The sequence below is a fragment of the Dipodomys merriami genome, unplaced genomic scaffold (genome assembly GCF_024711535.1).
Source record: "Dipodomys merriami isolate MVZ:Mamm:240054 unplaced genomic scaffold, mDipMer1.0.p SCAF_346, whole genome shotgun sequence".
NCBI lineage: Eukaryota > Metazoa > Chordata > Mammalia > Rodentia > Heteromyidae > Dipodomys > Dipodomys merriami.
Genome location: NW_027205004.1, coordinates 440,587 through 456,299, shown reverse-complemented (window position 1 = coordinate 456,299; position 15,713 = coordinate 440,587). Strand labels below are relative to the sequence as shown.

The window sequence follows — 15,713 nt, the reverse complement described above, 5'->3', positions numbered from 1 at the left end:
TTTTTTTGTTTGTTTTTGTTTCATTTTTTGGTGCTAATATTGGAGCTTGAACTCAGGGTCTGGTTGCTGTCCTTGACTTTTTTTTGATCGAGGCTGGACCCATACCTTCACTTCTACCATTTTTGATTGGTGATAAGAATTTATGGACTTCCCTGCCTAGGGTGGTGTTCATCTTTGATCCTTAGATATCAGCCTCCTGAGTAGCTAGGATTACAGGCTTGAACCACTAGTGCCCAGTTATATTATTCATTGTAGTGGTTACATAGTAATTCATAGTTCGCATGGATATATCACTTCTCTGTTAAAGAACATTGTAAGCCCTTATAACAGTGCTGCATATTTTTAGGTCTTTATACACAGAGGTATTTCTGTTTCTTTTCTCTTTTTCTTTGTTTTTCTCTTCCTTTTTCTCTTTCACTCTCTCTCTCTTTTATTTTGTGGCACCAAAGATCAAACCCAGGACCTTTTGCATGCAATAGTATGCCTTCTACCACTCAGCTACAGCTCTAGTCTCATTTTAGCTACTTTCTAGAAATTAAATTTTGGATACTACACAACAACATTCTTTTTTTTTTTTTTTTGGTCGGTTATGGGGCTTGAACTCTGGGCCTGGGCACTGTCCCTGAGCAATTCCACTCAAGGCAAGCATTCTACTCCTTGAGCCACAGCGATACTTCTGGTTTTCTGGTGGTTAATTGGTGGTTAATTGCCTGGGCTGGCTTTGAACCAGGATCCTCAGATCTTAGCCTCCCAAGTAGCTAGGATTACAGGCATGAGTTACCAGCGCCTGGCACAACTACTTTTTTATTTGTACTCTTCCCCAGTACTGTAAGAAGAGTACTACCACCTTATTAACAATCAACATTATTATTCTTTGACATGTCAGTGTAGATCAGTATCTCACTTCCATTTGTCTTTCCCCATGTTATCATTGAGTTGAGTATTTTTTCTTTTCTTTTTTTTATTGTGAAAATACTGTAATGAGGGGTTACAATTACATGGGCAATGAGTTGAGTACTTTTTCATGTTTATACCATACAGACTTTTTCTGTGATAGCTTCTGTTTGTTTTTGTAAAGTTTATTTATTTTACTTATTCATTGATTTACAGATATTCTTTATGTATTCTGGAGATAATAATCATGTTTGTAGTGTGTATTTATTCTTGGTCTATCAGGTAATTCTGGAAAGTCATTTTGTAAATTTTAATTTGACATAGAAGGAAGAACATTATATTCAGGCTTGTCTCTTGAGTTTCTGCTTTTGTATCTTGTAGATGTAGAGAAATTTTCCTTTATCATTTTTCTTTTGAGCTGAGAGTCTTCAGATGTCACCATGGATAATTAAAAATGTATGCCAGGTGTCCTTAGTATAAGTACAGTACAAAGAAATAAGATTTCTTTGTCTTCACAAAGAAATAAGATTTATGTTTATCAAAGTGGAGATCTGGCCTTGTAGTCACTTCTGAATGTATGCCTGGCACTAACTCTGGAATTGTCAGTTGGGCAGATGCACAGAGTCAGCTCAGGCATATAGAAGCTGCGTTTGATCAAGAGGCTGCTGCAGTCTTGATGGCACGGCTAGGTGTGTTCCGGGCAGAGTCAGAGGAGGGGCCTGATGTGCTCCGGTGGTTGGACCGACAACTCATCAGACTGGTAAGTTGAAAATAATAGCATTGGGTTCAATGTTGGTCTCTGCTCTACTTTTGAGAAAAAAAATTGTCAATTAAACCTATTGTTTTATACAGTCAGTTAGCAAGTATTTATCAGTTGTTTACCTTCTGCCAAACACTGGACATTCTGAGAGTGTATCAAACAAATGTTAAATGCGCATTTATTCAAGAGCTGACATCATAGTTGGAAAGAAACAAAATGTATGGACTATTTGGTGCATTAGTATTTTGGTATTTGGTAACAATTGAGTTACGTTAGTGATTTTGTGAATGTTACAGTCCTATATTTTCTCGGCATCTAGGAGGTGTTTTAGAAATTGGGATCCATGCATAGTGAGAGATGCCTCATATATCAGGCCAGATCCAAGCAGGAGAGAGGAAGCAAGAAGTATTACAATGTGTCTTTAGGGAGAGGTTAGACTTAAGTGTGATTCTCAAGCAGGGTTGTAGCATAGGCATGTGTTCATGTTTAACATCCCCCTAGAAGGAGATTCCTGGGAGAAAAGACTATTGTTAAAGATGAAAGAGTTGGGAGCCAGTGACTCACACCTGTAATCCTAGCTACTCAGGAGGCTGAGATCTGAGAATCACGGTTCAAAGCCAGCCCAGGCAGGAAAGTCCATGAGACTTATCTCCAAGTAACCACAGAAAACCAGAAATGGCACTGTGGCTCAAGTGGTAGAATGCTTGCCTTGAGCTGAAGAGCTCAGGGACAGGGTCCAGACCCAGAGTTCAAGCCTCACAACGGACAAGAAAAGAAAAGAAAAGAAAAGAAAAAAAGATTTAAGGGGACTGGGAAGGTGGCTCAGTGGTAGAGCGCTTGCCTTGCATGCATGAGGCCCTGGGTTCGATTCCTCAGCACCACATAAGCAAGAAGAAAAAAGCCAGAAGTGGTGCTGTGACTCAAGTGGTAGAGTGCTAGCCTTGAGCTGAAGAGCTGAGGGACAGTGCCCAGGCCCAGAGTTCAGACCCAAAAAAAAAAAAAAGATTTTTGTAGGCTCAAGGGAGCTGAAAGAAGATTGGTGGCAGAGGGAACAGAAGCTGTGTAATTAGCAAGTATGTTGACAGAAGAACTGATAAAAACCATAGAAAAAGACTTTCAAATCCAAAATGGAAAAGTTAGCGTTAACTTTTTTTTTTTTTTTTAATCTCAGGGCCTGGCCTAGTTATTGTCCCTTAGCTTTTTCACTCAATACTAGTGTTCTTCCACTTGGGACATAACTCCATTTTTTTTACTTTTAACTGGTTAATTGGAGATAAGGGTTTCACAGACTTCCTGCCCAGGTTGGCTTAGAATCGAGATCCTCAGATCTCAACTTTCTGAGTTGCTAAGATTATAGACCTGAGCCACTGGTATCAGCTTTAGTATTGACTCTTATTTAAAGTATGGGTAACTCTTAAGACTGATGGAGGCAGAAAATGGGTGAAGAAAACCTTGGGAGTGGATGAAAACATATTTTCCTTTATTATTATTATTTATTAATAATATTAATTTCCAGCTTCCTAGGTCTGCTTTTTTTTTTAATACTAGAGATTTGAAGTTAAGGCCTTGACCATACATACTAAATACATGCTCTGCCACAGAGCCACGCTCCTGGTCTTGTATTTTAACAGGAACTCCTGGTGATTTGTATGTCTTTGCTGTCTGAGAATGTTATTCTCAAACTCATAGGAAGAAGCAAACAATATAGCTCTTAATCTAGGTGACACTAACTTAGATTTTCTTTTCTTTTCTTTTTTCTTTATATTTTTAACAGTGTCAGAAGTTTGGGCAGTATAACAAAGATGACCCTACGTCTTTTAGGTTATCGGATTCCTTTTCTCTATACCCTCAGGTAAGAAATACATGTTTTAAAAAATAAATATAGAATAAATTGTGATAGAAATAAATTTTATTTTTGGGATACAGTGGAGACTTTTTATGCTTTGAGATACAGGCTATTGTTGATAAAGTTTATTTTCTGATCGTATATCCTCATCTGTTAATGAGGAAATGTGGGTGGTTAGGAGGATTTTATGAGTTTAGTCAAGTATTACATATCTAGCACTGCTGGGTGTTGGTGGCACATGCCTATAATCCTAGCTACTCAGGAGGCTGAGATCTGAAGATCACAATTCAAAGCCAGCCCAGGCAGGAAAGTCCATGAGACTCATCTCCAATTAACCACCAGAAAAATGGAAATGGCTCTGTGGCTCAAATGGTAGAGCATTATCCTTGAGCTGAAGAGTGTAGGGATAGTGTCCAAGCCTAGAGTTCAAGCCCCAAGACTGACAAAAAATAGTCTAGCACTGTGCAATCTCTGTAAAACCATAACATTCTTTAAGCTTGTTTGGAGGTTCTAGCAGGGGAACACAGCTACACATATACCTTTAAAGACCAATCCTTCAATATTGGGGAAAGTTGTCCTCTTCCACCAAGTACACAGTTTCAGGAGGCCTGCACATGGAGCAGTGAGCAAGGAGGAAGAAGACATCCACCTAGTCAGCCAGATTAGCCAACTCAATCTTGGTGATCAGTAGGTGACAGATGTCGCATCCAGATTGCTCTCACTTCCAAATTTCTTTCTTTTTTCTTTTTTCTTTTTTCTTTTTTTTTTTCCCATCATGGGGCTTGAACTCCAGGCCTGGGTTGTCCTCAGCTCTTCAGCTCAAGGCAAGTGCTCTACCACTTGAGCCACAGCACCACTTCTGGTATTCCAGCAGTTTATTGGAGATAAGAGTCTCACAGACTTTCCTGCTGGGGCTGGCTTTGAACCATGATCCTCAGATCTCAGCCTCCTGAGTAGCAAGGATTACAGGCATGAGCCACTGGCCCCCAGCCTCAAATTCTTTATTCCAAAGGACCGTTCCTCAAAAGACAGTGTGCAAAGCAGACAAAATTGGTGCTGCTCTGGTAGTGCCCACATAACACTCACCCATTGAGTCCCACCAGAGTCCCCATTCCTAGAAGGACCCAGGATTGGCCAAGCCTAAGGAGCACAGTTGGGAAGCCACCAGATGAGATGGAGTCTAAGATTTTTTTCTGACAAGGCATTCTAGGGTAGAGGTCAAAAGTCTAGTCTCTGTAGCTATAGATGTCCTGGATTAGTGTCCATCTCTACAGCTCAAAAGTAGGGTGACTTTGGACGAGTTGCTTACCTCTTTGTACTTCACTTCCTCATCTATAAACCGAGAAAAGAACCTTTTACATGGGCTTATTGGTCAGATGATCTAATTCTTGTCATACACTTTGTGCATTGTATATAGAATGTGTTGAATATCATCCCTGATTATTTAGGAACATATGACTTAATAGTTGGAGTTTTAGGATGCTTATAGTTCTCAAGGCAGTTCATTTCTCATTCCTTAGAGTCAGCTAAAAGTCTACCCACCTTTTGTAATCTGTAGGGTAATGAACATATCTTTTTAGTGTAATCTATTGTTCTATTCCCTATTCTTACCTCACTCCAACCTACCAGCCTGTGTCCGAGTCTTGCCTCAGTCTTCTGGCCTTTCTGGTATATCCTCAGTCCTTGGGAAGTCTCCTGTTGGTTTCTCTTCCCTACCCCAAAAGTGCATTTTTTTTATACTGTGGCTTATAATTCAAAGCCCTGTGTGGGGCTGGGAAGGTGGCTCAGTGGTAGAGTGCTTGCCTTGCATGCATGAGGCCCTGGGTTCGATTCCTCAGTACCACATAAGCAGAAAAAGCCAGAAGTGGCACTGTGGCTCAAGTGGTAGAGCGCTAGCCTTGAGCTGAAGAGCTGAGGGACAGCGCCCAGGCCCAGAGTTCAGGCTCCACGATCGGACCCCCCCCCCCCCCGCAAAAAAAAAAAAGCCCTAAGTGTACTTCTTTTCTCTATTGATTTAATTCCTTTGAGAATAGATGCTCTCTTTCTATAGCCCCATCCAGGGATTCTGGAAATAAATGTTTCTTTGCTTTTCTCCTTTCATATGAGAGCTTTACCATATCTATAAATTTCATATTTTAAAGAGAATTCCCCCCGCCTTTTTTTTTTTTGGCCAGTACTGGACCTTGAACTCTGGGCTTGGGAGCTGTCCGTAAGCTCCTTTTGCTCAAGGCTACCACTCTACCACTTGAGCTACAGCACTACTTTTTCTTTGATTAATTGGAGATTTGGATCTCACAGACTTTCCTGCCTGGGCTGTCTTTGAACCATGATTCTCAGATCTCAGCCTCCTGAGTAGCTAGGATTACAGGTGTGAGCCACCGGCGCCTGGCTGTGAAGTTCTTTATTTGTTGTTTTTAAGTTCTATAAAAATTTTAAAGTGGTAAAAAGCACAACACAGAATTCACTACCTTTACTCTTTTAGGTGTATAATTGTATAATATTAAGTACATTTATGTTGTTGTGCGGCAGAAATTTCATCTTGTTGTGTGTGCAGAAATTTCATCTTGCTATACTGAATTTCTGCACTTATTGAATTAACAATTCTCCATTTCCTTCTTCTACCAGTTCCTGTGCCAGCTTCTGCTTTCTGTCTCTGTGAGGCCAGAGGCTTCTTTTCCTCTGTCTGGGCTCTATACTGTTTTGGGGATCTAAAAGGGTTGGGATCTACTCTCTAATATATCTAAGGATACAGCTATATGCATTTGTCTTTTTCTTTTTTGTCAATGCAGTTCATGTTCCATCTAAGAAGGTCTCCATTTCTTCAAGTCTTTAACAACAGTCCCGATGAGTCTTCCTATTATCGACACCACTTTGCCCGTCAGGACCTGACACAGTCTCTCATCATGATCCAGCCCATTCTTTACTCCTACTCCTTCCATGGACCCCCAGAGGTAAGGCTGTGTGTATCTGTTTTTTTTTTTTTTTTTTTTTTGGTGGCAGTTCTAGTTTTGAATTCAGGGCTTGGGTGCTGTTCCTAAGCTTTTTTTGTTCAAGGCTAGTGATGTACCACTTGAGCCACAGCTCCACTTATGGCTTCTTGGTGTCTGTTTGGAGATGTGTCTCATGGACTTTTCTGCCTGGTTGGCTTCTAACTGAGAGCCTCAGATCTCAGCTGCCTAAATAGCTAGGATTACAGGTGTGAGCCACCAGCATATGGCAATATTTGTATGCTTTTCTAATAATTACAATCATCTAATATGTATGTTTTTCTTACAAATATACTTCTAAGGCAAAACTGTTTAAAAGAGAAAAGAAAAGTCTTTGAGAATTATATGTAATTTAATATTGTTTCTGAGTATTAAAATTATAGGGAAAGGTCAAAGGACATAGAAAGGTATTCTTTGAGAAAGTAATAAATGTAAAAAAAACTTTTAAATATTAGAGTACTTTGCTTTTTTTTGAGCTTATATTACCTAAGCAATAATTCCATGTCTAGTATAGTATTTAAAGAAAAAGCTTTGTGCAAAGAGGTAGAAAATGGACTACTATAAGTCTACATATAGATTTATTCTATTGACTATTTAGGTCACTATCTAATTCTTTATTACAGTAGTCTATTTTCTATTTCTTCACACAAAGTAAATAACTAATCTAAGATATAGTCAATTTATGTAATATAAGTCCTTATATCGACATTACATGAAAACAAAATAGAAACTTATTGAAAGGAATGCTTATTCTGTTTTTGGAATAGAATGTTGCCTGGTTTGCAAATAAAGCCAGTTATGATTGTTAAACTAGTGTGAGAAGGAAAGAAAATCTTTCCTAATTATGCTTTTTAGAAGCATAAATAAAGAACTATTGGTGTGGGTGACTCACTTCTATAATCTTAGCTACTAAGGAGTCAAAGTTTCAAGCCTGCATAGGCAGACAAATCTATGACACTCTTATCTTCAATTAACCAGTGAAAAACCAGACCTAGAGCTCTAGCTCAAGTAGTAGATTAAGTCCAAGCCTTGAGTGAAAAAGCCAAGTGAGAAAGTGAAGCCCTGAGTTTAATCCCCAATACTGGCATAAGAATAAACAAACAAATGAATGAATAAATAAAAAATAAAGAACCATATAGAAATAATCCAAACAATTATAATTTAAAACATTAATATTTGTTATGCTAGGGTTTAAGGCTTTCTTAAATGAGTACGAGTTACTTTTATTTTTGAAATAAAAGTCATTGAAAAATTGTACTAAATGTTCTAAGTTCTCCCATTTATTACAACCACATGTGAAATAGATTTGAGAGAAAGATAGTCTTGATTCAATGGATTTCTAGCATAAAACAGAATGTTCCAATTCTGGTTCCTAGATCACAAGTTACTTACTTCCTCTTTGCAATTGGTGAGGGATTATTTTGAGCCTGTTTCTCTTGTACAGAAGAGATTTAGAACCACTGAGCTGGGGAGCAAAGAGTGGGAATGTGTGATGATGGAGTCCTATGCCAGAAACATTTGTGAAGAGAACATTTGTGAACATCATTGGGTGTGGGATTGGGTGTGAGACTGGAGTGGTTGCCATGTGGGGAGAGGAAAAACCAACATAGCTCTTCCTTTTTCCTTTAGCCTGTGCTCCTGGACAGCAGCAGCATTCTGGCTGATAGAATTTTGCTGATGGATACTTTCTTCCAAATTGTCATCTATCTTGGTGAGGTAAGATGGTATTATTAGTTATTTTCTAATTACTGTTTTGGTTTTCTTGTTATTTAATAATTTGTTTTTTTTGTTTGATTGTTTATTTTTGTGTTTTTGTACCTGTCCTGGAGCCTGAACTTAGGATCTAGGTACTGTTCCTGAGGTTTTTTTGTGCAAGCCTAGGCACTCTACTTCTTTGTTGTTGTTGGTGGTGGTGGTGGTGGGGCCTGAACTCTGAGCCTGGGCGCTGACCCTCAGCTCTTCAGCTCAAGGTTAGCACTCTACCACTGGAGCCAACTTCCCAGCCAGGCACTCTACTTCTTGAGGCACAGCTCAACTTAGGTTTTTTGGTGATTAATTGAAGATAAGAGTTTTACAGACATTACTGCCTGAGCTGGCTTGGGACTGTGATCCTCAGATTTCAGCCTTCTTTTTTTGTCTTTTTTTTTTTTTTTTTGTCAGACATGGGGCTTGAACTCTGGACCTGGGCACTGTCCCTCAGCTCCTCAGCTCAAGGCTAGCACTCTACCACTTGAGCCACAGTGCCACTTCCAGTTTTCTGGCTGTTTATTGGAGATTTGGAGATAAGAGTCTCACAGACTTTCCTGCCCAGGCAGGCTTTGAACTGTGATCCTCAGATCTTAGCCTCCTAAATAGCTAGGATTACAGGCATGAACCACCAGCGCGTGGCAAATCTCCGCCTTCTGAGAAGCGAGGATTACAGGTGTGAACCACCAGTACCTGGCAATGTAGGTTTTTAGATGACATTTGAAACAAGAACTAGGACTCAGGAAACCCAGTTTACTAAAATGAGTATAACAGGGAGAGAATCATGAAAGGGGGCGACATTGCTCAAGATGCATTTTACTCACAAACTGACATGTTGAATTGAAACCCCTTTGTACAACTATTTAAAGATAATTAAAAAATAAAATTAAAAAATAAAATGAATATAGTGGCTTTTTTCTGTTCAGTAAAAGCTTTTAGACCTCTATATTTGTATATTGTATATTACAGAAATTTAACAGGCTTTGCTGTAAACAAATCTCAGGTGATTTTTTGTTGTTGTTGTTGTTGGTCTTTTGGGACAGGGACAGAGGGAAGGTGCAGGTAGGGAGGAAGGGGGAACAAATATAGTCAGGTGATTTTTTTTTTTAAATCAATGTTATTTATTTAAAAATAGGCAACAGCAGTTTATTCTTTCTCAGTATGCTTTTTTTTCAGTACATTTTTTTGTGTGTAAAAATAAAGAAAATGAACTGCTGTAATAGAAAATTACAGTCAAAAGAAGGAAAATAAATACACTCCTTTCAGAGTTCTATAAGTTAGGTTTGGGCTGCAGTTTTTCTTTGATGACATAACCTGACATAGCGAACATTACATGGAACTGTGGATCTCTGGGTTGGTTGTGGATGTTTTTCAAGGAAAAGTCCATTTCTCAAAGAAATGGACTAAATGCCCTCAAAAAGGAAGTGGCTTCTCTGATTACTTGCATCAGTTTTGGGGAAAATTTTTTTAAAGATAATTTTAGGGTCATTATTGATGTGTTGTATAGAGATGAGGGAACTTTTTCTTTTGGTTGGTTGTGGGGCTTGAACTCAATCTGAATGCTATTCCTGTGTATTTTTTTTTTTGTTGTTGTTCAAGGCTAATACTCTACCACTTTGAGCCACAGCTCTACTTCCTGTTTTCTGGTAGTTAATTGGAGGTAAGAGTCTCACGGACTTTCCTGCCCAAGCTGGCTTTGAACTGAGATCCTCAGATATCAGCCTTCTGGGTAGCTAGCATTACAGGTGTGAGCCATCAGTGCCCAGCTTCATTATTTTCTTTTTTAGTAACCGCTAAATGGCATGAGCAAGCATTTCAGTTTACTTACATTTTGTGATTTCTCATGGTAAAAGTTAAATTTCTCTAACAATTTGCCAAGAATGAACGTATTTTGCCCCATTGGGGACACACAATACCCCTATTTTTCATAGTTTATTATGTTGTATTCTCATTGCCTAGTTGACACTTTTTCTGTTTTCTTTTCTTTCTTTCTTTCTTTCTTTCTTTCTTTCTTTCTTTCTTTCTTTCTTTCTTTCTTTCTTTCTTTCTTTCTTTCTTTCTTTCTTTTTCTTTTTTCTTTTTTGTCATTTCTGGGGCTTGAACTCAGGGAGTGTGTCCCTGAGCTTCTTTTGCTCAAGGCTAGCACTCTACCACTTGAGCTATAGCACCACTCCCAGCTTTTTCTCTTTATGTGGTACTGAGGAATCAAACCCAGGGCTTCATGCTTGCTAGGCAAGCATTCTACCACTAAGCCTCATTCCCAGCTCCTTGACAGATTTTATTATAGCATTACCTTCACTGCCAAGAGTGTCCCAACTCAGGGCCCAGGAGGAGCAAACAACAAGATAGGTCAGATGCATGCAGTCTGCATGATTGGAGGAGGGGATGTGAAAAGGGAATGGACAGCCTGCAGATGGTTTTCCTTCTAGGTGTGAAATAAGACACTAGACTGAGCCATAACAGTAGAAAGGAAATTGAAGGCTGGGCAATAGTGGCTCACACCTGTAATCCTAGCTACTCAGGAGGCTGAGATCTGAGGATGACAGATCAAAGCCAGCATGGGCAGGAATCTCCATGAGAGTGAGTGGCCCCGTGGCTCAAGTGGTAGAGTGTTAGCCTTGAGCTGATGAGCTGAGGGACAGCGCTCAGGCCCAGAGTTCAAGCCCCACGGCTGACAAAAAAAAAAAAAAAAAGAAATTGAAGAATGGCTTGGTTTACCCAGCCCACAGGCTTTGCTAGCTAGTTGTTTTGTGTAGTTATTTGACTGATGACTGAAGCTCTGGGAGAATTGTGTAACTGTCCCCCTTGGATGTACTCTTTTTGCCTACTACTGGGCAGCCCTGCTTTGCTTCTCTTGAAAATCCCCACCCCCTCTTTCGTGTGTGTGTGTGTGTGTGTGTGTGTGTGTGTGTGTGTGTGTGTGTGTGTGTGTGTGTGTGTGTGTGTGTGTGTGTGTGTGTGTGTGTGTGTGTGTGTGTGTGTGTGTGTGTAGGGGTGTGGGGTTATGAGTGTGGAGCTTGAACTCAGGCCCTAGGCGCTGTCCCTGAGCTTCTTTGCTCAAGGCTGGTTTCTACCACTTGAGCCACAATTCCATTTCTAGCTTTTGGTGATTAAATGGAGATGAAGTTTCATGGATTTTCCTGCCTGGGACAGCTTTGAACTGTGATTCTCAGTTCCAAGCCTCCTAAGTAGTTAGGATTATGGGTGGGAGCTGCTAGTATCTGACTGAAATTTCTCTTTTGTGACATAAAAGTTTCTCATTGGAAACCAGTTCTAGATGGTGGTGTGGTGATGGTAGAAGAATGTCAGAAGCATTGATGAAGGGGCCTTTGGTCTTTCAACAGCAGTTGTGTTTGTTTTGGTGTAGACTATAGCTCAGTGGCAGAAAGCTGGATATCAGGACATGCCTGAGTATGAAAACTTCAAGCACCTACTGCAGGCACCACTAGATGATGCTCAAGAAATTCTACAGGCACGCTTCCCCATGCCGCGTTATATCAACACAGAGCATGGTGGCAGTCAGGTGGGTGAGCTGAGTTTCAGCCAAATATTTCAAGATCTATTTTTATGGCTATAAATCCAAACTATTCTTTTTTTTGGGGGGGGGTCCAGTTGTGGGGCCTGAACTGTGGGTCTGGGTGCTGTCCCTCACTCGTCAGCTCAAGGCTAGCGCTCTACCACTTGAGCGACAGCGCCACTTCCGGCTTTTTTCTTTTTGTTTATGTGGTGCTGGGGAATCGAACCCAGGGCCTCTTGCATGCAAGGCAAGCGCTCTACCACTGAGCCACCTTCCCAGCCCCCAAACCATTCTTTTTATGTGGTGGCAGAAATTGACATATAGGTGATCTTCCAAGTATGACTTCTTTGTCTTGCCATTCTGGGAACTGAACATGGGATTTGCTAGGCAAGCTCTCTACCACTGAGTTACATTGCCAGCTGACTTCTTTGTACATGAAGATGCTGACATCAAGGTATAGGATTAACAGTGTTTCAGCCTGTGGGTTTAAGCTAAAGAAATAGGTTCCTATATAATAAAATGATTTCTCATTTAATTAAAGAAATGGTATGAAAGTTTGTCTTTCTGTTTTCTGTTATAGCAATGTCACTTTTAATCTCGAACTTTTGTTTTTTTAAAGGCTCGATTCCTTTTGTCCAAAGTGAACCCATCTCAGACACACAATAATCTGTATGCTTGGGGACAGGTAAGAAATTGACAGATATTTGGGGAAGGTACTAGGCTATTTATTTTAAAAACGTGTTTTAAATTCCTATAAAATGGGACTCTTTTTGGGCTAAAGACAGGTTAACTTAGGCTTGAATATTCCACTAGGATGGGGAAACTTTGAATGACATAGTTGCAATGAGAGTTGGGGTGCTGCCTGTGTAGATTCCCTTTTATAGCATACAGCATAACCTGCCAGGGTCAGATCAGGGACTAGCACCGCTGCAACTCACTGCTGATGTGGAGCTCGGCTCCAAGGGAGTCCTCAGCACCATGGGAGGGTGAAAATAGAAAGGCATATCCTCAAAACCATGTTTTCAGTGGGCAGGGATGGCGTTGTTTATGTGGATCAGGAAAGGGTTTGCTGAGGAAAGTTGATAGTAGTTTGCTTGGCAGAGATTGAGGTGGTGGGGAGTACTGGTGACAAGAATGTTCTGAGGCAGAAAGGTACTCAAAAGCACATAAATTTTTTATTTTTATGTTTTATGAATACAATATATCTTGATCAGTGTTATTCCTTTCAACAAAAACTCAAACATAAAGTCTCTGCCAGTAAGACTTTATTGTTTAAAATTTCAGGAAACTGGAGCACCTATCCTAACTGATGACGTCAGCCTGCAGGTGTTCATGGATCATTTGAAGAAGCTGGCTGTCTCCACTGCCTCTTAAACTGAGGATGTGACCAGGATATTGGAGAAAACACAGTTGTGAGCAGATCATGTCCCAGTTATTTATAAAGGCTTAATTGCATTCCTTTAACTTTTCTGACAGATTTTAATAAATAACCAAAGGAAGTTTTGTTTGTAAGTCTGAAGATTATAATTTATTTATAATCCTTTTCTATGTCCCATTTCCTGCCCATGAAATTGTAAGGTAGTAAATCTTTTGGTGCTTGTAGTTGTTTACTTGCTTTTTGTAGCCTAACTTTAGAGTCTGTATAAAATCAGAGGTAATGGATTTTGTCAGCTTGTTGAAATGAAAACATTGATGATCATGCAGGAAATAAATCATTGAGGAAAGAAAGCACTGGCTAAAATAATGCTAAAACAAATTTTACCTCCTGAGGTCTCTGTGTGTGATGTGACTCTCTCAAAATAGCTCTCTGAAAAACAGCAATCAGGCTGAGTATTATAGCAGGAGATCCTGTGGTTCTGTTTGTCACTAGTGTGTTATACACAGCCATTCATGAGAAAAGAAGCAGGTAGCTGAACATAAGCATCCTAGTGCCTTTCATCCAGGCCTGAAGCCAGCCTTCCTCAACCACTAAGCCTTAGTCTCCTTCAGATCCAACAGGGTGTCTCTGCCTCAGTATCTCAAATTCAAACTGCTAACTAAAAACACAGCAGTAATCACAGCCCATATTCTATATTTAAATCAATGTGTTTAGGAAATAAAATATGAACGTTCTTCTTTGTGCAAAACAAAAAAGTGTTTACTGAACTTAATCCTTGTTTATATCTAAATGTTAAGGGGTCAAGGAAAAATATGGAATATGTAGGACTGTTCTGATAGAGCATGGATGGGGCACTGTGCTGCCTCATATGTAACTCTCATGTCAGCAGTCCTGCCCAGGTAGACACCAAGAAGGGCTGGTGGCCTGATGCCAGTGGCTCATGCCTACAATCCTATCTACTCAGGAGGATTTGAGGATTGTAGTTCAAAGCCAGTATGGATAGGAAAGTCTGTGAGACTGTTATCACCAATAAATTACTTAAAATACTGGAAGTGGAGCTGTGGGTCAAGTGGTAGACTGCTGGCTTTGATCAAAAAAGCTCAGGGACAGCACCCAGACCCTGTGTTCTAGCCCTGGTTACTGGCATACACACGTAGCAAAAAGGCTGATGTGTGTAAGTGGCTCCACCAGAGTGATGGCACACTTATCCTGGGCATCAAGTGAAATAACTTGTACAGGTACTATTTTTCCAATCAATGTAATGTACACGCGCACACAGACACACATATCTATACATACTACTCTGATATATGTACACATACACATATATTACGTTTGATTTTATATGTGTTTGTTTAAAAACAATAAACATTGATCCTAAAGAGCTTATAATTAATAAATGCTTTTTCCCCACTCCCTAAACCTAGATCTGCTCTTCAGAGGTTAACTGTTCAACCTTACATGTTTTTGTTGAATTTTAGCCAATTATCTTTCAATTCCTATTTTCAATGGATGTAGATATTAAGACTTTCCTTCCACACTCCAGTTTGGATCAGCTATGCCTTTATTTTTATATTATTAAGTGATAAAATGTATATTCTGGCCTATAACAATAATTCTGTTTTTTTGTTTCTAAGTTTATTGTGGAAACTAATAAAGAGCATATATATAGTTTAATGATGTAAATATTGTTTATATGTGTATTGAGTATTATGTTTTTCTTTCTTTCTTTTCTGTTTAGTGTAAGTTTCTATGTCACTTGACAAGATTAGAGTCACTTTTCTTACATGTCATCATTTCACAAGTTGGCTTCCTTCCTATTCGGATTGGTATTTTCTTGTTTTGTGGGGCTTTCCCCCCAGATTTTCTTAGTTTTTGGTTGATGTTTGAGAGAAGTTTTTTGTTTTTTATTTACTAAGAAATTCCAGCTGCTTATTCTGAATGAAGTCCCTTCCTTTTTTCAGATGTCACTAATGTCCTGGACTTCTAATGTGGGTCATTTTTTTTTTTTAGACGTGCTACACAACTGTCATGCAGGACTTACTTTCTTTGTGTGGGATTCTTATTTAGCTCCATTCTTCCTATGATTCAATGCAACATTTGCTATCTCAAATGACTTGTTAAAATGAGAACATGGAAAATAATTCATTGGACTTGGGCATGTCTGCAAATCTATGTTCCTATTTGACCATGTTCCTATCGCTGGGTGTAAAACTAGGCCCACAATCACTTCCTGTCAGAAAGTTATGGAATCAACTGTTTGCTGGGAACATAGCCAATAAAACATGAATTCCTGATCTTGTGAAGTTTCTGTTCTATTTAGGGTAGACCAATAGTTAAAAAATTAGAAGTAAGTTATGTATTAGAAGTCAATGAGGGCACCTATGGCTCATGCCTGCAACTCTTAACTTATCAGGAGGCTGAGATCTAAGGATCACAGTTCAAATCCAGCCTGGGGAGGAAAGTTTGTGAGACTTATCTCTAGTTAATCACAAAAATCTCTGTAAGTAGCACTATGGCTCAAGTGGTAGAGCACTAGTCTTGAGCAAAAAGGAGCTCAGGAACAATGCCTAGGACCAGAAAAA

The 15,713-nt window shown here is 39.5% G+C and overlaps 1 protein-coding gene and 1 non-coding gene across 5 annotated transcripts in view; one reads left to right on the top strand and one right to left on the bottom strand.

Annotated features, from left to right (window-relative positions):
- The window catches only part of LOC138803697 (protein transport protein Sec23B), a 44,806-nt gene extending 31,561 nt beyond the window's left edge, over nt 1–13,245 (top strand). For all 4 annotated transcript variants that reach the window (XM_069987754.1, XM_069987755.1, XM_069987756.1 and 1 more), the window contains exons 14-20: nt 1,501–1,654; nt 3,429–3,506; nt 6,290–6,451; nt 8,117–8,203; nt 11,601–11,756; nt 12,370–12,435; nt 13,035–13,245. In XM_069987754.1, coding sequence (XP_069843855.1) covers nt 1,501–1,654; nt 3,429–3,506; nt 6,290–6,451; nt 8,117–8,203; nt 11,601–11,756; nt 12,370–12,435; nt 13,035–13,124 — 793 coding nt within the window. In that variant the 3' untranslated portion in view covers nt 13,125–13,245. The remainder of the gene's footprint in view (nt 1–1,500; nt 1,655–3,428; nt 3,507–6,289; nt 6,452–8,116; nt 8,204–11,600; nt 11,757–12,369; nt 12,436–13,034) is intronic.
- Nucleotides 11,950–12,022, bottom strand: Trnaa-ugc (transfer RNA alanine (anticodon UGC)). The gene has a single exon. It is a non-coding gene; the product is annotated as a tRNA-Ala (tRNA).
- Nucleotides 13,246–15,713: the final 2,468 nt, after the last annotated feature.